Source organism: Mobula birostris, chromosome 10, assembly GCF_030028105.1.
Source record: "Mobula birostris isolate sMobBir1 chromosome 10, sMobBir1.hap1, whole genome shotgun sequence".
NCBI lineage: Eukaryota > Metazoa > Chordata > Chondrichthyes > Myliobatiformes > Myliobatidae > Mobula > Mobula birostris.
This window is the reverse complement of record NC_092379.1, coordinates 64,008,956-64,031,180: the sequence shown is the minus strand read 5'-3', so window position 1 is coordinate 64,031,180 and position 22,225 is coordinate 64,008,956. Positions and strand designations below refer to the sequence as shown.

The following is a 22,225-nucleotide window of genomic DNA, read 5'->3' as shown; positions in this document are numbered from 1 at the left end:
CAAATACCATCTATAAATTTGCTGATGATGCAACCATTGTTGGCAGAATCTCAGCTGGAGATGAGAGAGCGAGTGATGTTGCAGTAACAACCTTGCACTCACTGTCAGTAAGACCGAAGAGCTGATTGTAGACTTCAGAATGAGGGAACACGAACCAATCCTCATAGAGGGATCAGAAGTGGAGAGAGTGAGCAACATCAAGTTCCTGGGTGTCAATATATCTGAGAACCTAACCCGGACACAACATATTGATGCAACTATAAAGAAGGCAAGACAGCGGTTATATTTCATTCAGAATTTGAGGAGATTTGGTTTGTCAACTAAAACACCAAAAACCTCTACAAATCTACCATGGACAGCATTCTGAGTGGCTGCATCACCTTCTGGTATGGGGTGGGGAGCTGGCTACTGCACAAGACCAAAATAAGTTGCAGGAATTTGTAAGATTACAAGTCATGGGTACTAGCCTCTGTAATATCTAAGACGTCTTTAAGGAGCAGTGCCTTGTGAGGGTAGCATCCATCATTAAGGATCCTCACCACCCAGGACATGTCCTCTTCTCATTGTTACCATTGGGAGGGAGGTACAGAAGCCTGAAGGCACACATTCAGCGATTCAGGAATAGCTTCTTTCCCTCTACTATCCAATATTTAAATAGACATTGAATCCATGAACACGACCTCACTACTTTTTTTCTGTTTTTTTTTTGCAGTACTTATTTTAGCTTAACTATTTCATAAGCACACATGCATACACACTTAACATAACTCAGATTTTTTTCTCTATATTTATTTTTCATATATTTCTTTGCATCGCTGATATAAAATTAACAAATTTCATGACATACTGTATACCGGTGATATTAAACCTGATTCTGATTCTGAGAAACTTGCATATTTTGTTTTAAATCTATACTAGGTGTTCATTCACAATGTGTTAATGGAAGCTCAGTGCAAGTTCTATGTGATTTCATCTGTGATATTAATAATAATATCACTATCAGTTATTCTTCATAATCTGACATTTACGTGAAACAAAACTGGCTAAACACATTACTCTCTACGCATGATGTTACTATTCAAAACCTTGAATATTACTTCTCAGAACGGAACTACCTTACCTGTTCATTTCTTCCAAGGAGTCGGTTGCAAAGTAGAAGCTCTTAATTTTTGGATGGCAAGCCTTGAAGGCACTTCAGGGAAACAAAATATTACAGTCACACAACACTGACCAGAAAAGAAGGAAGATTATTACTTTTAGCGAGTAGTTATTAAGCAAAGCACATTGGTTTTGGTGTTAGTTCTTTAGTCCATGCAATATTATAAAATTATTGACTCAGAAATCTCTAGCCTGTTCCATCTACAGTTTTCTCAAATTTCTACTGACATCATTTAGGAGGGAAGTTAAGCAGAATGCCAAACATCCAGGAAATGAAAACATAAAATAAAAACTGCAGATGCAGAAAATGCTGGAAACACCCAGGCAGCATCTGTGGAAGGAGCAACAGTCAATGTCAAGGACCTGAAATGTTGGTTTTGTTTTTCTTTCCACAGATGCTGCCTGACCCACTGAGTATTTCCAAATGTTTTCTGTTTTTGTATCAATTATCATCTTACTCATCGCAAGATCTGCTCTGTGTTTAGAAATATATATTTTTTTCACTTTTGTTTGACCTTAATTAAACAAGGGAATTAAAAGACAGATGTCTGTTCTTTGCAAATTCACAAACAAGCACATAGGTAAGTTACAGTATAACTGCACAAACTAGTTCATTTAATTCTCTGTGTGTTCCTTCATCTATGATTGTATCATAGAATTGTACAGTGCAGGAATGGAGCCTGTCGGCCCACCTCATCCAGATTGATCATGATGTCAATGTACACTAATCCCACTTCCTGCATTAGGTCCATACCTTCCTCTCTGTGTTCATGGGCAAATTCCTTCTCAGTGCTGGCTCTGCCATCTCCTATGGCAGCTCAGTCTAGATAATCACCACCCCCTGTGGAAAACTTGCTCCTCAGATCTCTTTTAAATTTCTTCTTTCTCCCCTTAACTAGTGCACTCTAGTTCTAGGCTCCCCTTTCAAGGAATGTATTCTACCTATCCTATCTGTGCCCATCAGAATTTTATAGACCTCTACAAGATTATTTCTTTACCTCCTATGTTTGTGTCAGTACAAACCTAGCCTATTCAATCTCTCTGTATAACTACAAGACTCCATTCTGGGAAACACCCTGGACAATCTCTTCTGCATTCCCCTTATTGTTACCACATCCTTCCTGTAATGTGACAACTAGAATACTACAGAATTCTACTTCAATGTGATCTACCTGAAGCTTTTTTTGACAACTGCAACATAGTATTCCCATACTAATACTCAGTGCCTCAGACTATAGAGCCAAACATACCGAATGCCTTCTTCATTATCCTATCCACCTGTGTCACCACTTTCTGCAAGCTCTGGAATTGCACCCTGGCTTTTTCTGTATCAACATTCCTAAGGCCCCTGCCATTTACTCTAAATGTCTTGTTAGAAATATATGAATTCCCAAACTGAACTACCTTACTCTTAGAGAGTCATAGGAAAGTACAGCACAATAATGGATTCTGAGGCCATCTAGTCCATGCTGAACCATTTAAACAGCCTACTCCAAATGACCTGTACTCAGATCATAGCCCCCCATGCCCCTGCCATCCATGTACCTATTCAAGCATTTCTTAAACATTGAAATTAAGCTTGCATGCATCCCTTGCGCTGGCAGCTCATTCTACACTCTCACAATCCTCTGAGTGAAGAAGTTTTCCCTCATGTTCCCCTCAAACTGTTCACCTTTCACCAAAAACTCATGACCTCTGGTTGTTCTCCCACCCAATCTTAGTGGAAAAAGCCTGCTTGCATTTACCCTATCTATGCCCCTCATAATTTTGTATGACTCTATCAAATCTCCTCTCAATCTTCTATGCCCAAAGAATAATGTCCTAACCTATTCAATCTTTCCTTATAACTTTGGTTCTCTGCTAGGGCCCCAGCAATTTCTGCAGTTGCCTCCCACAGGATTTATCCATCCTAATTTGTTTCTCTTCCTCTGTAATCTGTACAGGGCCCATGAAGTTATACTGCTTTGCCTCACTTCTAAAGACACTGTGTCCTTCTTCTGAGTAAATACAGATACAAAAAAATTATTGAAGATCTCTCCTATCTCTTTTGGCTCCACATGTAGATTACCAGTTTGATCTCCCAGAGGACCAATTTTGTCTTTGCAATCCTTTGCTCTTAATATATCTGTAGAATCCCTTAGGATTCTCCTTCAATTTGTCTGCTACCTCAACCTCATGCCTTCTTTTAGCCCTCCTGGTTTACTTAAGTGTTCTCTTGCATTTCTTATACTCCATAGGCACCTCATTTGTTCCTACCTGCCTATACCTATTGTGCACCTCCTTTTTTTCTTAACCAGGGTCTCAATATCTCTTGAAAACCAAGGTTCCCTACACCTGTTATCTTTATCTTTTATTCTGATTTGTACATTCAAAACGTTACTTTTGAGAGCCTTCCACTTTCCGTACACTTTTGCCAGAAAACAGCCTGTCCCATACCATACTTGCCAGATCCTTTCTAATACCATCAAAATTGGCCTTCAATCTCAACCTGCTGACTGGACGTATCTTTTTATATATTTACTTTGAAACTAATGGCATTGTGATCACTAGATGCAAAGATTTCACCTACATGAACTTTTGTCACCTGCCCTGTCTCATTCCCTAATAGAAAATCAAGTATTGCACACGCTCTCATTGGGACTTCTATGTACTGATTAAGGAAACTTTCCTGAACACATTTAACAAACTCTATCCTAAATAGTCCTCTTACAGTATAGGGCTCCCAGTAAATATGTGGAAAGATAAACTCACCTGTTATAACAACCTTATGCTTCTGTGATCTCTCTACAAATTTGATCCTCTAAATCCCTCGGATTGTTGGGTGGTCTGTAATATAGCCCCATTAACATGGTCATACCTTTCTTATTTCTCAGTTCCACACATAATGCCTCACTAGATGAGTTCTCCAGTCTGTCCTGACAGAGCAGTGCCATGACATTTTCCCTGAATAGTAACTCCACCCCTCCTCCTTTAATCACTTCTGCTCTGTCACGTCTAAAAGAATGGAACCCCGGATTACTGAGCTGCCAGTCCTGCCTCTCCTGCAACCACGTCTTACTAATGGCTACAATATCATAATTCCAGGTGCTGATTCATCTCCTGAGCTCATCTGCCTTTCTTACGATATTTCTTGCTTTGAGTTATACACAGCTCAGGGCCTAGTCACACCATGCTTAACCTTTTGGTTCTTGACTTTGTGTCTCAGGTCTTAACAATATCTGTCTCCACAATCTCTCTGCTCACTGTTCTGGCACTATGATTCCCATTCCCCCGCAAAATGCTGGTGTGCTCCCTCCTGCTTGTGTTAAACAGTATGAACTTCCTATTTCTGGCCTCACTATCACGTTGCACAGGTAGTAACCCTGAGGTCACAGCCCTGGAGTTCCTGTACTTTAACTGAACTGCTAACTCTCTGAACACACTTTGCAGAACCTCTTCACTCTTCCTACTTATGTCATTGGTACCTACATGGACCATGGCCTCTGGCAGCTCACCCTCCCACTTAAGAATGCGGAGGATTCAATCCGAGATGTCTCGGACCCTGGCACCTGGTAGGCAGCATACCATCTTAGAATTGTGTTCCTGTCCACAGAACCTTCTTTCTGTTCCCCTGACTAATGAATCTGCTATCACTACAGCTCTCCTCTTCTCCCCCCTTCCCTTCTGAGTCAGAAAGCCAGACTCAGTGCCAGAGACCCAACTGCTGTGACTTTTCTCTGCCACTGCTCTAACTGTACAATTATAAAGAAGGAAACAATAAATAAACTGAAAAAAATCCACCTACAGTTTTTTAATCTTCTCTCTCACAAGCCTCTCCTCACTGAAGGCTCGAAGAGCTAAAGCCTCAAATAACCATTGTCCACTCCAACATCTTGGAACCTAAACAGTAATTCAGAGTGGAATTAACTTATCCACAAAGAAGGAAGAACAATAAACTTGTCTGCATTAAATTCCATTTGCCACTGTCCTGGCTAGACTTTTAGCTCATCTATGTTCCACTGTATCTTTAAGCAATCTTCTTCATTATCTATGACTCCACAAATATTCTGTCATCTGCAAAGTTATTAATCAGACCACCAACATTTTCATCCGAGTCATTTGGATTGATTTTCTCACTGTTAATTTTGGTGTGATATTGCAGGTTTCAGTTTCAAATTGGCCAAAATACAAGCAATTGCCCACAGTCAAGAAATTTTATCGTTAGATGTTTAAAGTTTAGCAAATAATCCCCTTGTTTTACAAATTCTACTTTCAACACTTACTATTTCCGTCTGCATTCAATAGCTCTATCAATCCGAAACTCTGGTAGACTGATAAATCCCTCTGCCTTTTCATCCTGGCAAAACAAGGACACAGAGCCTGTTATGTTGTTCTGATGTTTAAAATAAAGTTCCTGTTTTGATAGAAAATGTGTCAAATTTTGCACCATTTAGGTTTTGCCAAAAATGATAATTAGTGGAAGTTAATTTCTCCACCATGGGCACCCAGTCATTAATGTAGCTAGAACTGATCTAATTAAATCATAAACTGTTTCAATTAATTTATTCTAATTGTGATTTTGTGTGATAAACCTCAAATTTCAGGATTGCGTCAAGTTGATTTTATGTTTGCATTATTTCCTTAGGAGTGACACAATGCTTTGCATCATCCATCAAAAATTATTCACAGAGGTAGTTTGAACAATACCCAAAAATTGCCTTTGTTGCTGAATTGTATCATTAGAGCTTTAATCCTTTCATTTTGGTGTAGTGATGGCCCCTCATACAACAGCTAACAGATAAATAAAGCCAGTCTTTATTGGCTTTATAGTTGGCTTGTAGCTTCCCTTGGTATCAGGGCCAAGAAATGACATCTGCCCAGGGTATGTGGACAAGGGACTTCACCTAGGCTAAGACAGGGTGAATTAAAATTAAACTAAATTCACTATATTAAACCTTGTTGAGATTCGACTTAGTTGGTATCAGTTTGTGGAATTAGTAGTTCACACAGTAAGCTCGCGATTCAAATTTCATATAACAATAAGCAGAATCAGGTTGATTATCGTTGTCTTATATGATGTGAATTTTATTGTTTTGTGGTAGTTCCAAGACATAAAGTTATTTCCCCCTTTTTATTGTTCAGCTTGTTCCCCTTCATTATCAGATTTCTGAATGGTCCGTGAATCCATGAACACTAGATCGTTATTCCTGCCTTTGGCCCTATTTATTTATTTATTTTGTAATCTATAGTGATTTTATGTCTTCCACTGTACTACTGCTGCAAAACAACAAATTTCATGTCATACATAATAATAAATGGATTTCAATGTTGTTCTATTTTTAAAAATATTTGCTTGTGACATTTGAATTGTAAATATTACAATTTCACAAATGAAGGTGAATACTGATCTCTTTGCCCCTGTAGTAGATGCTAAAACCAGCTTCTGTTCATTAGTGCAAGCAGGTTATATGATGTGACAGGGTAGTGCTTTTCGTGTATGACATTATGTAACAAGAATATGAAGCATTTTAGTTCTGTTGTGCACATCGTTTTTAGAGGATTAATCTTAACATAAGTATTTTTTTCCCGAAAATCACAGGAGATTCACAAACATGCATATAATTGACGAGAAAAGGCAGTTAGTCAAAACTGAAGGCTTTACGCGAAAGACCATTTTGTAATGATGCATTATTTATTTATGTTTATTCTTGCATTCTGTGGATTTTAACGAGGTGTGAACTACTGAATAAACACTGCTGCCTCTGCCAAGAGAACTGGAGCACTGGGCATTTTGTAGATGCCCTTCCTGATATTGACATGAATGCTGTTTTCAGGAAGTCATTGTCTGTGGAGCTCATGTAAGCAATCGGCTACTTAAGCACAAAATGCTAAATGCTGAGAACAGGATACTGCATTGGTTGTTTACAAACTCTTTCCAGAACTCACTTGATCAATTCTAAAGCAACCCACACAAAGTGCTGGAGGAACTCAGCAGGCCAGTGAGCATCTATGGAAAAGAGTAAACAGTCAACTTTTCAGGCTGAGATCCTTCATCAGGACTTTTTTCATCAACTATATGCAGATTTGTGAAACTCCTATGATTTTTGGAAGTCTGTCCTGAAACATTGACTCTTTTCCATAGCTGCTGCCTGGCCTACTGAGTTCCTCCAGAATTTAGTGTGCATTGATTTGGATTTCCAACATCTGCAGATTTTCTTGTGTTTTTGATCCATTCTACTTCTGCCCTTTCCAGTCCCTTTCATCTCTTTCACTCTCAGATTCACAACTTCACACATGTAAATGTAAACTTAACACACGTAATCTTAGAGATGGTATATATAATTATCTGGATAGACAGGGTCTGATTAGGAACAGTCAACATGGATTTGTGCGTGGAAGGTCATGTTTGACAAATCTTATTGAATTTTTTGATGAGGTTACTGGGAAAGTTGACGAGGGTAAAGCAGTGGATGTTGTCTATATGGAGTTCAGTAAGGCCTTTGACAAGGTTCCACATGGAAGATTGGTTAGGAAGGTTCAGTCGTTAGGCATTAATATCGAAGTAGTAAAATGGATTCAGCAGTGGTTGGATGGGAGACACCAGAGAGTAGTGGTGGATAACTGTGTGTCGGATTGGAGGACGGTGTCTAGTGGTGTGCCTCAGGGATCTGTACTGGTTCCAATGTTGTTTGGATAGATATATAGACAAGAAAGGAATGGAGGGTTATGGGCTGAGTGCAGGTCGGTGGGACTAGGTGAGAGTAAGAGTTCGGCACGGACTAGAAGGGCCGAGATGGCCTGTTTCTGTGCTGTAATTGTTATATGGTTATATAAACCTTTAGTGTCTCAATGTTACTCTTGCAAATTCTCTTCCTAAAATTCTGCCCATTGTAACACTTCGTATTAAGAGCCTCCTTTCATAGTTCTCCAAATGCTCAACTACTTGGAATGTTACTATTGTTAAAGATTCTTTATCACTGTGAGTAATTGTCACAGAGACAGAGTTAACTGGTAATATAAGGGATTGCATTTGCTTCAATGTTCACATTTTTCACAAAATCTGAAATTGCGAACTCATAATGTACTAAAACTGTAAAATATAAATGGCGGTCTGATGATTGCGGTACACATTTTACCTCAATTGTACACCAATTATACTCACCATAAATCAATTTATTAAGTTGGGAATTTTTATCTTATCATTTGAGATGTTGGGACTGGTGGCAAAGTGGTGGTGAGCTGCCTTTTTGAACTGGTAAGGTGTTTCTGGTCAATAGTGCTGTTTAGTAATGAGTTCCAGGAACGAGAATGACTGACAACAAAGGAACACAAAAGTACAAAGCACAAAGTACAAAGTAAATTTAATATCGAAGTATATGTGTATATGTCACCATATATAACCTGAGATTCATTTTCTTGAGGGTACACTCAGCAAATCCAGGAAACATAATAGAACCAATGAAAGACTGTACCCGACATTTCTAGACACGGAGCAATTTCAGGTACAAAAGGATTTGGGAGTCATTGTGCAGGATTCACTAAACATTGAGTTTGTGGTCAGGAAGACAAATGCCATGTTGGCATTCATTTCAAGAGGATCAGGATATAAAACCAAGGATGTAATGATGAGGGTTCATATGGCATTGGTCAGACCCCGCAACTGGAGTATTGTGAACAGTTTTGGGGCCCTTATCTAAAATGTCCTGGCATTGGAGAGGTTCACAAGATTGATTCCAGGAATGAAAGAGTAAACATATTAAGAGCTCTGGGAGTGTACTTGCTGAAGTTTAGAAGAAAAAGGGAGATCTCATTGAAACCTATCAAATATTGAAAGGCCCAGATAGGGTGGATATGGAGAGGATGTTTCCTATAGTGGGGGAGTCTAGGAACAGCGGTCACAGCCTCAGAATACAGGGATGGTAATTTAGAACAGAGATAAGGAGGAGTTTCATTCGCCAGAAGGTGGTGAATCTGTGGAATTCATTGCTGTGGTGGTCAAGTCATTGAGTATCTTTAAAGTGGAGGTTGATTGTTCTTGATCAGTCAGGGCATCAAAGGTTATGGGGAGAAGGCAGGAAAATGGGGTTGACAGGGATAATAAATCACCCATGATGGAATGGCAGAGCAAATGCGATGGGCTGAATAGCTGAATTCTGCTCCTATATTTTATGGTCCTATGGGTTCACCCTCTTGTCCTGAGTTATTAATTAGTCATGTGCAACCAAGAGGTCAATAAATTGCTGAGCACTGTTCAGAACAGAGAATGCATTCAGGAGAAGGCATAAATGAAAGCATTCAGAATTTATTTAGCTTTGGAAGAATTGGGGATAATGGTATGTTGTAAAGCCGCTTTCAAAAAATTAGAGTTCAAAGTACTCAGTACACACGTAACTGGCATTCGATCATTTCCTTTAAGAATTCTGTTGAATAGAATGTTGGGGTAATGAGCTACCCCTGAGTGTTAGATCTATATTCAGCATTTCTATGCTTACTCAGACTCTTTGCATAAAGACCGCTTTCTCCCAGTTCTTTTAAATAAAAAGATCAATGGAAAGAGAATTTTCCCCTTACATTTTGGTTTGTGTACCAGTAGAGAGATGCTTCCTTTAGAATAAACCAGTACTTCTTCCATTTCTGGGTGAAGTATCCTTTTGCATCTTTCTTCTTCCACAGCCAGCCTTCACAATCTCCATGGCCCAAGTCCTTGCAAGAAATTCGCCTCCTGCTGCCACTGGTAAGGGAGCCTGTTGGAGGAATCAAATATTAAATTGTATCTGGTAGTAATGCACACAATGATAGCAGATGCATTGAACATTTCTATTCATTCTGGATGGTGTAAAGTGCCATCTAACTTTAGTTGTGATTTTCAGTTTGGAATATTATCAGAGCCAAATGTCCAACACAGAATGGTTACAGATGACAACTGGCATCAAATCAGGTTTAGTTCATTCACTTTCATGTGAATTATTCAGACAAAGCACTGGAACTGAGTTTGAATTAATTTCAAATTTCACTTATGATGTAGTAGATCTGGGAAAGATGAGGAAATGGAAAATGTTGGGTGAGGATATAATTAATAGTGTAAATGTCAAAGGATTGAAATTACAGGATTGACAAAAGTTAATACATTCCCAGGACATGCTACAGTTTGTGATTTTAAACAAGGAGATAACCTGATTATTTAAACTCAATTAATTCATCCATTAAAAGAGCAGGGGAGGAATATCTAACCACATCAGGCACACATCATCAATATCAGAAATAAATGTTTACATTGTGTTAGGCTTGTCGATCTAGTTTGATTGTGATAAATACAGGAATTATTGCAGGGTTTAGGTACCCCTGTTCACCTGCTTGTTCGTGCAAATATCTAATTAGCCAATCATGAGGCAACAACTCAATGCATTAAAAGCATGCAGGCATGGTCAAGAGGTTCAGTTGTTGTTTAGACCAAACATCAGAATGGGGAAGAAACGTGATCTAAGTGACTTTGACTGTGGAATGATTGTTGGTGCCAGACAGAGTGGTTTGATTATCTCAGAAATTGCCTATCTCCTGGGATTTTCACGCACAACAGTCCCTAGAATTTACAGAAAGTGGTGCAGGAAACAAAAAGCAACCAGTGAGTGGCAGTTCTGTGGGTGAAAATGCCTTGTTAATGAGAGAAGTCAGAGGAGAATGGTCAAGTTGACAGGAAGGTGACAATAATTGAAATGCCCATGCATTACAACAGTGTGTGCATCTCTGAATGCACAACATGTCGAACCTTGAAGTGAATGGTGGCAGCAGAAGACCATGAACATACAGAAATACACTCAGGGGCCGTGTTTCTCAGGTACCTCCTGAATGACCACTGAATGTATCTTCCTACATCCTTTCAGAAAAGGATTAAAAAGTAACACATTCCCAAAATCAACAATTCTCACATCTTAAAGGGTTGGTGTCTCAGACTGGAATTCACTAGTTAAAAAATCATTTAAAATAAAAAACATAAAAATACAGGCAGTAACGAAGCATACTCTGCGTCCCATTTCACCTTGTGCTTCGTATGCTTTTAACAGTGCATATTTTGATTTAATGCCCATGTCTGTTGCTTTCACATACACCAATAAAGTTTCATTGATTTTTGCAAAGGCTTTTACATTTGCAACACTAAGAAGAATTTTGGCTGAGGCATGTAAGGGAATTCAATATGATAATATTGATTCCCTCCACATGGGAAACTAATTGTTATGAGGGAAACTAATTGTTATGAGCATTTCAATGTTGAGAATATCACAAATCATTAAAGATGGTAGACAGATATATATATATATATATATATATATATATATATATATGCTGGCAATTATGTGAAGAGCATTGGAAAAACATAGTTCAGTCTGTAAGGAAATGTTGCTGACTGGTACATCCCAGGCTGCAGGAATATGTGCTGAAGGACACACCAAGGCTTGGTGCGGCCAACACAAAGGCTTTGTGAGGAAGGCCTGCAGTTTGGGTAAAGTCCTTGTGGCACTAGATATAGAGGGGCTATACACTGTGTAGAAGCCCTCTCAAACATAGGAAGTTTGTAACTTCCTGTGAGACCACTTGAGTAAAAAATAGTGCTACGTATGCAGAATAACACAGTAAATGTACAGACTGAACAATATTACAAATGGCTTTATATTTTGTGTATTTCGGCATGATCTTCCAGGGTTGTAGTGCAGATACATAAAGGTTGTGAGAATCTTGCTTAGTTTCTTTTGAAAACTGTAGTTTGAGGGTTTTTAACAAAATTTGATAGGCAGTTAAACTTCTGCTGTGGAGGAATTAATGACAAGGGGCATCATCTGAAGTGGAGCAAGGGCTTCCAAAAGAACAATTAGGAGCAGTTTATCTTAGAAAGAGTTGCAGCGAGTTGGAAGTTGCTTGATAAAGTCTGGGCTTAGACTTTTCAATTATATTGAACTACTTCCTATAGATAAAATAATTTGAATAAACAACTTACAGTAAGTGCAATGCGATAACTGCGGTTGGCTGAACTTTTGGGTGCTGTTTCTGTAGCCGGGGAATAGGGGAAAGAAAGCACACTCATACTGTCAGGAGCAGTGGATTGAAGCAGCATGCTTTTGTGCAGTGAAGCTTTCAATCTCTCTCCATTCTTGTTATTCCATTTGTGCATGACTACAGATACCAAAGCTCAAAGGGATCATTTAATTTGTTCTCATTTCTGAGATTGCACTGTACACAAGTCTTACATAAAAAGTAACAGCAGAAATATTGTTTGAATGTTTATAAGATTACCAAATGCACATTACAGACCATTAACAATTTCAAGAAATGCAGCAAAATGACGGCTAACTCAATAATAGCTTGAAGGATGCAATTCCACAATGTGAAAGATGTCTCTACTTTATAATACGATTGCTTAAACACGAGGAATTCTGCAGACACTAGAAAATCCTAGGCAACACATCCAGAAAGCTGAAGGAAATCAGCAGATCGGGTAACATCTATGAAAGTGAACAAACAATCAACATTTTGTCCTGAAATGATGACTGCTTATTCATCTCCATAGATACTGCCTGACTTACTAGTTCTGCCAGCATTTTGTGCGTGTTGCCTAACATAATAGCTTATAGCCTTTCAGCGAAGGATAGAATTCAAATCATAGAGTAATGTGGAGAGTTAGGAAGTGTGGTGACCGAAACACCAATATCTGCTGGCTCTTTCTCTAATTGGTCTCCTCCTCCTATTCTTTCCTATAGCCCCTACAACTTATCTTCATTCTCCTGCACAATTCCATTGCTCTTTTGAAAATAGTTGTTTGACAGATTATAGTAGCACATTTTGCTACTTCTTCCTGGCTCTTTGCCAATTAACTTCAGTCTGTGTCTTCTGGGCTTGTAATTTTGAACATCTTTATTCAATAACCCTTCAATTTTCTCTGATTTAATGTGATCAATTCCAGCTTTTCCTTTCTTTTCACTTATAATATGCTCATCTTTACCACCATTCTAATATACTTCAGCACCCTTTTGAAGGTCTTGACATTTATGATACTCCAGTTGAGGCCTAACCAATAACTTTTATCATACCACCATAACTATTGATAAGCTCCACCAAAACATAACCTGGTTCAATACTTTGTGTCTTTATTTACGAAGCTGACTTAAAATAAAACAGTTTATAATTGACTGCTTTGCATGTTTCCTACCTTTTTGTCTCTTCTTGGTTTTTGACCTCAGAGAAGCATAATGAAAAGACTGCAAAAATTAAATGAGACAATTAAAATATTACAGACAATGTGTATCTGCATGTATATAAATATGGTGCTTGAAGAACAAATATTAATCAAGATTGGTAGTTTTTGAAATAAGGTCCTATTAATTCTATTTCACGGATTTAAACTAACAGATCAGATGCACCAATCACAAGTAATGCATTTGCCAATATCACTAGTTTCGGTACTGGCTCTTTGGTGAACAAAGTTGTGAACCACAAGACTTTAAGACATGATTGTAGACTGGAGACATTGTACAAAATTGCCCTGGGATCTTGGAATCCTTCATTAGTCCTAAATGATACACAGCATCAGGGAATTCGGCATGCAAGTACCATTAGGTTCCAATACTGTTAGTACAGAATCAGTAATAATAATACACCATTTACAAGAGACAATGGAGTCCACATTTTCATAAAATTACAGTCTGTAATTAACCATGATTCTATTTGCAGGAACAGTGTATCGCTACAATTTCCACATTGAAATGATGAATGTGAAAAATCTACCTCTCTTGTCAATCATCCCCACCCTCACCTCCGTTCAGGGCCACAAACAGTCCTTCTAGGTGAGGCAACACTTCACCTAGGGTCATCTATTGTGTTTGGTGCTCCTCTACATTGGTGAGACCCTTCGCAAATTGGAGGACCGCTTCATCGAGCACATCTGCAACATCTGTCACAAGCAAGACATCCCGGTGGCCAAACATTTAAATTCCGCTTCTTATTCCCATTCTGATGTGTTGATCCATGATGTCTTCTAGTGCCAACATGAGGCCACCATCAGGGTGATGTAGAAATTCCTTATATTCTGCCTGGGTAGCCTCCAACCTGATGGCATGAATGTCTACCTCTCCTTCTGGTAAAAAAAAATCCCCCCCCCACCCTTCCTCCATTCCCCATTCTGAGGTGGGTGGACTCGAGTTCGGTGTCCCCGCAAGAAATTTGTGTGTCGTGGGAGACAGAAGATTGAAAGCAGCAAGTTGGCTGCTGGCTGTGTGCCCAGAGACTCGAGTTCTTTGGGCACAGAGCTTGGAAAAAGTGACGCAACAGAGTTTTAACATTGTTGTTTGTTATGTCTACCCTCTCGCTGTGAAATAGAGACATCTCTTTTTCCGTTATTAGGGAGAGAGGGAGCCTGTGGTATGTCGAATTACCAGGTGAAAGAGTAGTCTTTGAGGTACTGCAAGCCTGTGTCTTTATTGATGCTTGCTGCATGCTTGAGTGCTCGGTGGGTGGTGCTGTAGCTTTTTTGCTGTTCGGGGGGGCATTGCTTTGCTGCTGCTGATGCGTGGGAGGGGGGAGCTGGGGGTCTTTGGAGTTCTTACATTTTACTGTCATTCATTCTTTGGGGCACTCTGTTTTTGTGGATGTTTGCAAAGAAAAATAATTTCAGGATGTATATTGTATACATTTCTCTGACATTAAATGTACCTTTGGAACCTTTGAAACCTTTACTTCTTTTCACCTGCCTATTTCATCTCCTGGTCCCATCTTCCTTCCCTTTCTCCTATGGTCCACTCTCCTGTCTCATTAGATTCCTCCTCCTCCAGCCCATGAACCACTCCCACCCACCTGGCTATACCTATCACCCTCCAGCTAGCCTCCTTCCCCTCCCTCCACTTTTTTATTCTGGTGTTTTCCCCCTTACTTTACAGTCCTGAAGAAAGGTATCAGCTACCTGTTCATATCCATGATGCTGCCTGACCTGTTGCACTCCTCCAGCATTTTGTGCATGTTGCTTTGGAGTTCCAAATCTCATGTTTATGACCTCCCGTTGTTACACTGGAACTAAAGGGCAATTTGGTGTCACTGGAAGCTTTCAGGAGTTTTATTTGTTTTGCCAATTGTTGTATCTTTATTCTATTGTTCATTCTTATTTATGAGCCTGTTATCAATATTTCTTGACACGCTCACCTAATACGAAGATATATCATTTGAGTTTCAAAAGCCCCAAATGACCAGCATTTCGATCTTTTGAAACCTCTATTAAATGTGCAAAAATGCTTCCTGATTTCAGCTAACCTAATTTATAGTAGCTCCAGATTTTAATATTCTTTTCCCTTGTTCATGATTTATCACTGTAAGAAATAACTTCCCTCGGCCTGCCTTATTTGGTTATTTTATTATTGTAATTATTAATAACGCTACACATATTTTTCCATGAAATTTCATTTGCAGCCCTTTCCAGCCTGTCAGTATCTTCTTGAAGTGTTTTAATGTTCTCCTATGTTTCCAGCAAGTTGTGAAATTATTCATTGGACTCCAAATGATTAATATTTTTCAAAGAAAACATGATCCTACCATGACAATGAAATGCACTAGATCAGCCCAGTGTAGGACTCTCGATTTGTGTTGATATTTTATTTATGCTGCCTTTGAATTCTAACTTTTTTACAAGTGTGTTATAAGATTACTGGGATTTAAGATTGCCTCTGGAGGTCCGTATACAGAACCTCAGTTGTATTCTCGTCAGAAAGTTCATTCAGGTTAGTTAAGCACTACTTGCTTTTGCTAAACCAGAGCTGGTTTCTTGCACTAACTTGCACTCATACTAGTGACTGCATTTTGTTGCTGCTGGTTTCCTTACCATTAATATTAAGTTGATTGAGCTATTGTTGTTGGTCTATTCTTTCTTCTATTCCTTGGCACAGCCCTCAGACTAAGAATTGGAAAATAATGGTGATGAGCAAGAAGGGAGCATGAGAAGGCCTTGGCGAGTAGGGTAAAGGAAAACCCCAAGGCATTCTTCAATTATGTGAACACTTTTTGCAATTTCCAACCCTATGTTGCTCAATAATTTTACAAGCTACCCATTCAAAACTGCTGTCTCACCAGTAGCTTATTCAATATATCTGCTACCTCCCATTTTACTGCAAGTATGGAGGCATCTTCTTTGATGTTAAAAACAGATGCAAAGCATTCTTCCTGAATGGTGGCTTCTTTGCTGTCATGGAGAACTGAGTCTTTTCTGCACCTCTGCTCTTACTCCTTCTGTCCTGGACAGAATAACTACAGAGTTCCCCTGGTCCTCATCTTCCAGCTCACCAGTTCATTCAAAGAACCATTCTTCACAATCTATTCACACCTCCAACAAGATTCCGACACCAGGAACGTCTTCCCTTTCCTCTCTTATCAGTATTTTCAAAGGTCAGTTTCCTCTTCTGCTTTGTGTGATCGAGGTGTTGAAAACCTTTATCTTGATTTCAGCCTTTGGAAAACCAATACCTGAATTAAATTAAAAGCAATAAACTCTCCAAATGTAGACTGGGATTATAATAGTGTAACCGTAAAGCAATGCATTTAGGATAACTTTCATGATCAGTATGTTATGCAAGGAAGAGCTGCTGAAAGTGAGTTGGAGGAAAACTGAGTGAACAAGGTCAGTGGGGTAATAGTTAGAAAACAACACAGTATTGTTATGTTCAGGTGGAAGGGACAAGGGGAAAACTTCATCTTTTGCCACACTGGAACCAAGAGAGAGGCATGAAGGAAGTCAGCCAGAGACTAGAAAATCTACCACAACCTATCAAATTGTGATATTTCTGTAATGAAATATATATATAGCCTTTATTCATCATTTTAGCAAGATGGTATTTTATTAAAAGTATATAAGATAAACATACGGTAATTGCACTGGTCTTTGCATGTAGCCAAAAACAAGCCCATGGTGAACTGCCGAATAACTTTGATGTGTCTAGTTTCCTATAAAACAAGGCTGCTTATTCACTGACACGAGAAATTCTGCAGGCACTGGAAATCCAGAGCAAGAAACACAAAATGCTGGAGAAGCATTTTGTGTTTCTGTGGAAATGAAGAAGGGTGTCAGCTCGAAGCGTTGAATGTTTATTCATTTCCATAGATGCCACCTGACCTGTGGAGTATCTTGAGCATTCTATGTTTGTTACTAATTCACTGAGACTCCATTAATTCCGCCTCCATTGACCGAGTGTATCCTGTAATTCCAAAAGTGGCCAAAAAGAAACAAGTTCAAATACGTTTGTAGAATATATCAAATAAATTGCTTGCACTTTGACTGCAGGTAATGATTTCTGTTTTGGGTGTCATAGCAATGAATTAGCAGGGAAACAATGGCTCAAAAATTCAACTCTATGGTGCTCATTCTTCAGGCCCCGTGGATGTTGATTTGGTTCTAATTTACAAACCAGTGCATCCAGGTACTTGTAGGATAAATCATAGCAGGTGCTATATGTGTAAAGAGATTAGTACATAAAACTAATGTCTGCAGGTAGGAGGGTGAGCAGACAGATCATAATTTTACTCCATGTGCAATTGTGCACAGTGCTGATAAACTGGAGTTTAGCTGAGTGCTCATTCTGTACCAGGGCGAGAATCACATCAACAGTATTAATAGGGGTCAGCAGTTACTTTCAGGTCAAGTGTTGACCTGATTCCATTTGAGTGTTTCTGTCTGTCTTCAAAGCCCCGGTACAATCCAGTGATCTGTAATGTTGATGTGGATTGACGGGAGAGCCAGGTACCAAAAACCTTTACCTTGGCTTCAAGCTTTTAGCAAACCATTAAGAGGCATTACCCTTAATATACAGCGGGGAGAATGAGCAGAGTGTGGACAGAAGAAATCATTGGGCTGGAAGAAACAGAAAGCGGAGGCTGAAGGATTGTGAGAAAGGCATATTCACATGGGAATATTAGGAAGCAACTTTCGAAGCTGGGCCTCAGTGAGAAGCAGGGTCCCAACATTAATATGGACTGAGATTCCCAGCCATAATTGCAACAACAGAAGAGGAGGAAGAACATCATTACAGTCACCACGGCTGAGAAACGTTATTATGATGAGCTCTCCTGGGCAGACTCTGAAGATGTCTGTATTACCCAACGGCGTGTTATCCACTTCCATTAGAACAGACACAATGTCACAGGCACAACTAGTCCAAAATATCACATTGCCTTTACTATAGACAACTGCAGAGCTTCCTTTGCCTAAACAAACACCTGACGCAAAGTAGTAACTTTATAAATCAAAATCCCAACCAGTTACCCATGCACACTGATGATTTCCTCCATTCAGCCCGTTTATATCTCTACACTCTACTACCTCTGCAGCTGTAACATAGCTGGTGGGAGGTTGCTGACTTTCAGCACTGGCACTCCCCTTTCTTTTTATTTTACAAAAATCTTAGGGATCTGTTGGAGAACGGAAAGCTGGACTGCCAGCTGCCTCAAACACTGTGCCTACAACATCAGCTGGCACAGCAGTAGGTCAAGCTTCCACTGAAGTACTGGGACCTTGGGTTGAATCACCGGGACCTTGAAGTGTAACAGTTAGTGCCACACTTTATCATGCCAGCTGTAAGATTGGTGTTTGGCCCCTGCCACTGTCTCTAAGGAGTTTGTACGTTCTCCCTGTGACTGTGTGGGTAGGGTTGCCAACTTTCTCACTCCCAAATAAGGGACAAAAGTAGCAATCAAATACGGGACACTTGTATTTACCCTGAGAAAGACTACCATGACCATGAAGCCTTGCGCGGGCACCTGTGTGCGCATACATGTACGTGCTGATTTTTTTTCTACAAATCGTTTCTGGCGACTCTGTTTAGTGAAACTACACTGTACGTACATTATTTCTACTTTATATAGGCTGTGTATTTATCATATCATTTCTGCTTTTACTATATATTAGTGTTATTTTAGGTTTTATGTGTTGTTTGGTATGATTTGGTATGTTATTTTTTGGGTCTGGGAACGCTCAAGAATTTTTCCCATATAAATTAATGGTAATTGCTTCTGCGCTTTACGCTATTCTGGCATGAGAAGTTTCATAGGAACGCTTTACCTTAGTGGGGGAATATGGGACAAGAGCGGTCCCGTATGGGACAAACCAACTTAGTCCAATATATGGGATGTCCCGGCTAATACAGGACAGTTAGCAACCCTACGCATGGGTTCCTCCGGGTTTTCCAGTTTCTTCCGTGTTCCAAACAAAAAGATGTATGGCTAGGGTTAGGGAGTTGTAGGCATGCAGTGCTGGTGCCAGAACTGTGGCAACACTTGTGGGCTGCCCTACCTAATCCTCACTGAACTGATTCGATGCAAATGACGTATGTCCCTGCTCAACATCCTGCTGAAGGGTCTCGGCCCAAAATGGCGACTGTACTCTTTTCCATAGATGCTGTCCTTTCTCAGTGGGCTACCACGTTGGCCAACTCTGAAGGCAGCAAGGATTCAGAATATACTCCAGGCTGTGAACTTCAAAGTCTGCTGCTGATTGGATTGATAAAGCCTACACTACCTAGACTGTAAGACAGGGACTGCGAACCATCTCGTTGGATAAGTCTACCTCAGGGGTCCCCAACCTTTTTTGCACTGCGGACTGGTTTAATATTGACAATATTCTTGTGGACTGGCCGACCGGGTGGGGTGGGGGGTAGGGTTGCCAACGAACCAGAGTAGCAGTCAAACGCGTTGTTTACCCAAAAGACTACAATGACCATGAAGCCTTGCGCGGGCACCAATGCACATACATGTTGTGACCTGACAATTTCCCTCCCCCCAACCCCCTCCCCCCCACCCCGCAAATCCTTTTTGATGATTCTGTTCATGGGGGTGAGTGTTAATCACTACCGGAATATAGGTGATAAGTGGGTAATACACTCAATTTTGTTTCTAAAGGGGTTTATCTAACAAATTTAATATTAAACACACAGCGCATATTTTCCTCACATGGATATAATGATAAGTCAATTATCAGGGGAGCTTGAAGTGTTGAACGAACTTCCAGTAGAAGTGGCAGAAGCAGGTTCGATATTATTATCTGAAGAAAAATTGGATAGGTATATGGACAGGAAAGGAATGGAGGGTTATGGGCTGAGTGCAGGTCGGCGGGACTAGGTGAGAGTAGCGTTCAGCACGGACTAGAAGGGCCGAGGTGGCCTGTTTCCATGCTGTAATTGTTATATGGTTATATAGGTCACTTATAAGTCAATAGCATCATAACATTTTAAGTAATATGTGGATATTAAACGCACAGCACATATTTTCCCCGTATGAATATATAAAATCATTGCAACACACCAATATCACTGAATCAGTGGGAGCCCTGGGCTTGTTTCCCTGCAACAACACCGTCCTATCGAGGGGTGATGGGAGACATCGATACTCGAAGGGGGTTCCTTATGTCCAGTCTAATCCGCAATTTAGTTTTCGTTGCATTCAGCGCAGAAAACTCCGCTTAGCAGAAAAATGTTGGAAATGGAAGCAACGTTTTCAGTGCTTACGTGGCTATCTCAGGATACTTAGCCTTGACTTTGATCCAAAATGCCGACAGAGATGTTATGTCAAACATACTTTTCAGCCCGTTGTCATTTGCAAGCTCGAGCAGTTGATCGCCTTGCCACCCTGACACGGATGACGTGCAGGTCATGACCTCGCATGTGTAATGGCTGATCAGTGGCCGTGACAGGGAATGAGGAAAAGTGCAGCTGACCAAATCATATCGCTTGCTCGCGGCCCGGTAGCGCATGCTCTGTGGCCCGGTACCGGTCCGCGGCCCGGTGGTTGGGGACCACTGGTCTACCTGACCTTGTCCTCACCTGTCTACCAGTGGCATCTGCCCTTGGCACCAGAGGGAGATGTACCTGTTGTTCACTCCTATGGAGACAACTATTTCATTTTCTGAGGTGACATGTGAGGGCAACTGTGTGGAGATACAACATGCTGAAAGAAGTAGGCCAACGACATATCTGGGGATCAAAACTGGGCATCCATAAAGCACTATGGACCACCAGCAGAAGCAGAAATATCTACCAGCACAAAGTGAGATATGTATCTCACTTTATCCTTGCTATCAAGCGGAGAGATCCAGCTCTAGTATAATGAGGAATGCAAATAAGTGAGCTTGGAGCAACCTAATAAGGCAGAGGGGAGAGGGAACGGGGTGGGAAACCTGGTGAAGCTGCCACAACAGCAAAAATAGCATATGTGACAAAAGAACCAGTTATCAGAAGATTGATGCCGATAAGAGGACAATGGGGGAACATGCAAGGTGCTAATAAGAGAGAGACGAGAGAGATTACCAAAAGGAGACACGGTTCCGAGTATTGTCAGAGACCGGTGGCTTTGAACCCTGAACTGTTTGAAGTTTGATGGACAGGCGATACCCCAGCAGGGGGATAAAAAGGGACAGGTTCGCTAAGGCAACAGACACACGACACCACGAAGTAACGAGACCCTGGAAGCGGTGTGCCCCCACAAATTGGTGGGAGTAGTTTTGGAGGTCTGGTCGCGGGACCAGCCAAAGACGCACAGGGTGGAAAGTTACGGTCGGGTGGGAACCCGGTGTGTGTGTCCGCCCTTGCCTGGGTGCCGGGTTCACCACAGAAGAAAGATTGTATCTGGAACGGAGGGGCCACAGTCGGTGACCTCAGAGGGCATTACAAAGGGCTCACCCGAAAGCTAACTGCGAGGAATATCGAAGGTCTGTTTGGAATCCGTTTTTGAATATTCATTCGCGTTCGCTCTCTCTCTTCTCCCCGACCCAACGGATAGAGCTTGATTGATCCTATTATTCTAGTTCTGTGTACATGTGTGTTTTATCATTGCTGAACTGTTGCATTTATATCCTTTTGATTAGAGTATTGTGTTGCTTATTTCTTTAATAAAACTTTCTTAGTTCCAGTAATCCAGACTCCAACTAAGTGGTCCATTTCTGCTGGTTTGGCAACCCAGTTACAGGGTACATAACACATAGAACAGACAGAATTAAAGGATCACACAGCCAGTGATCAGATCAAAATGCTGCCACGTTTGTTGCTAATGGTGGTGGACAATTAAACAGCTAATAGGA

The 22,225-nt window shown here is 40.4% G+C and overlaps 1 protein-coding gene across 1 annotated transcript in view; it reads right to left on the bottom strand.

Moving 5' to 3' along the window:
- The window catches only part of LOC140204068 (connector enhancer of kinase suppressor of ras 2), an 807,212-nt gene that overhangs the window by 67,777 nt on the left and 717,210 nt on the right, over positions 1-22,225 (bottom strand). Inside the window, 4 exon segments of the mRNA XM_072270362.1 lie at positions 1,121-1,192; positions 5,421-5,494; positions 9,709-9,881; positions 13,337-13,385. Coding sequence (XP_072126463.1) covers positions 1,121-1,192; positions 5,421-5,494; positions 9,709-9,881; positions 13,337-13,385 — 368 coding nt within the window.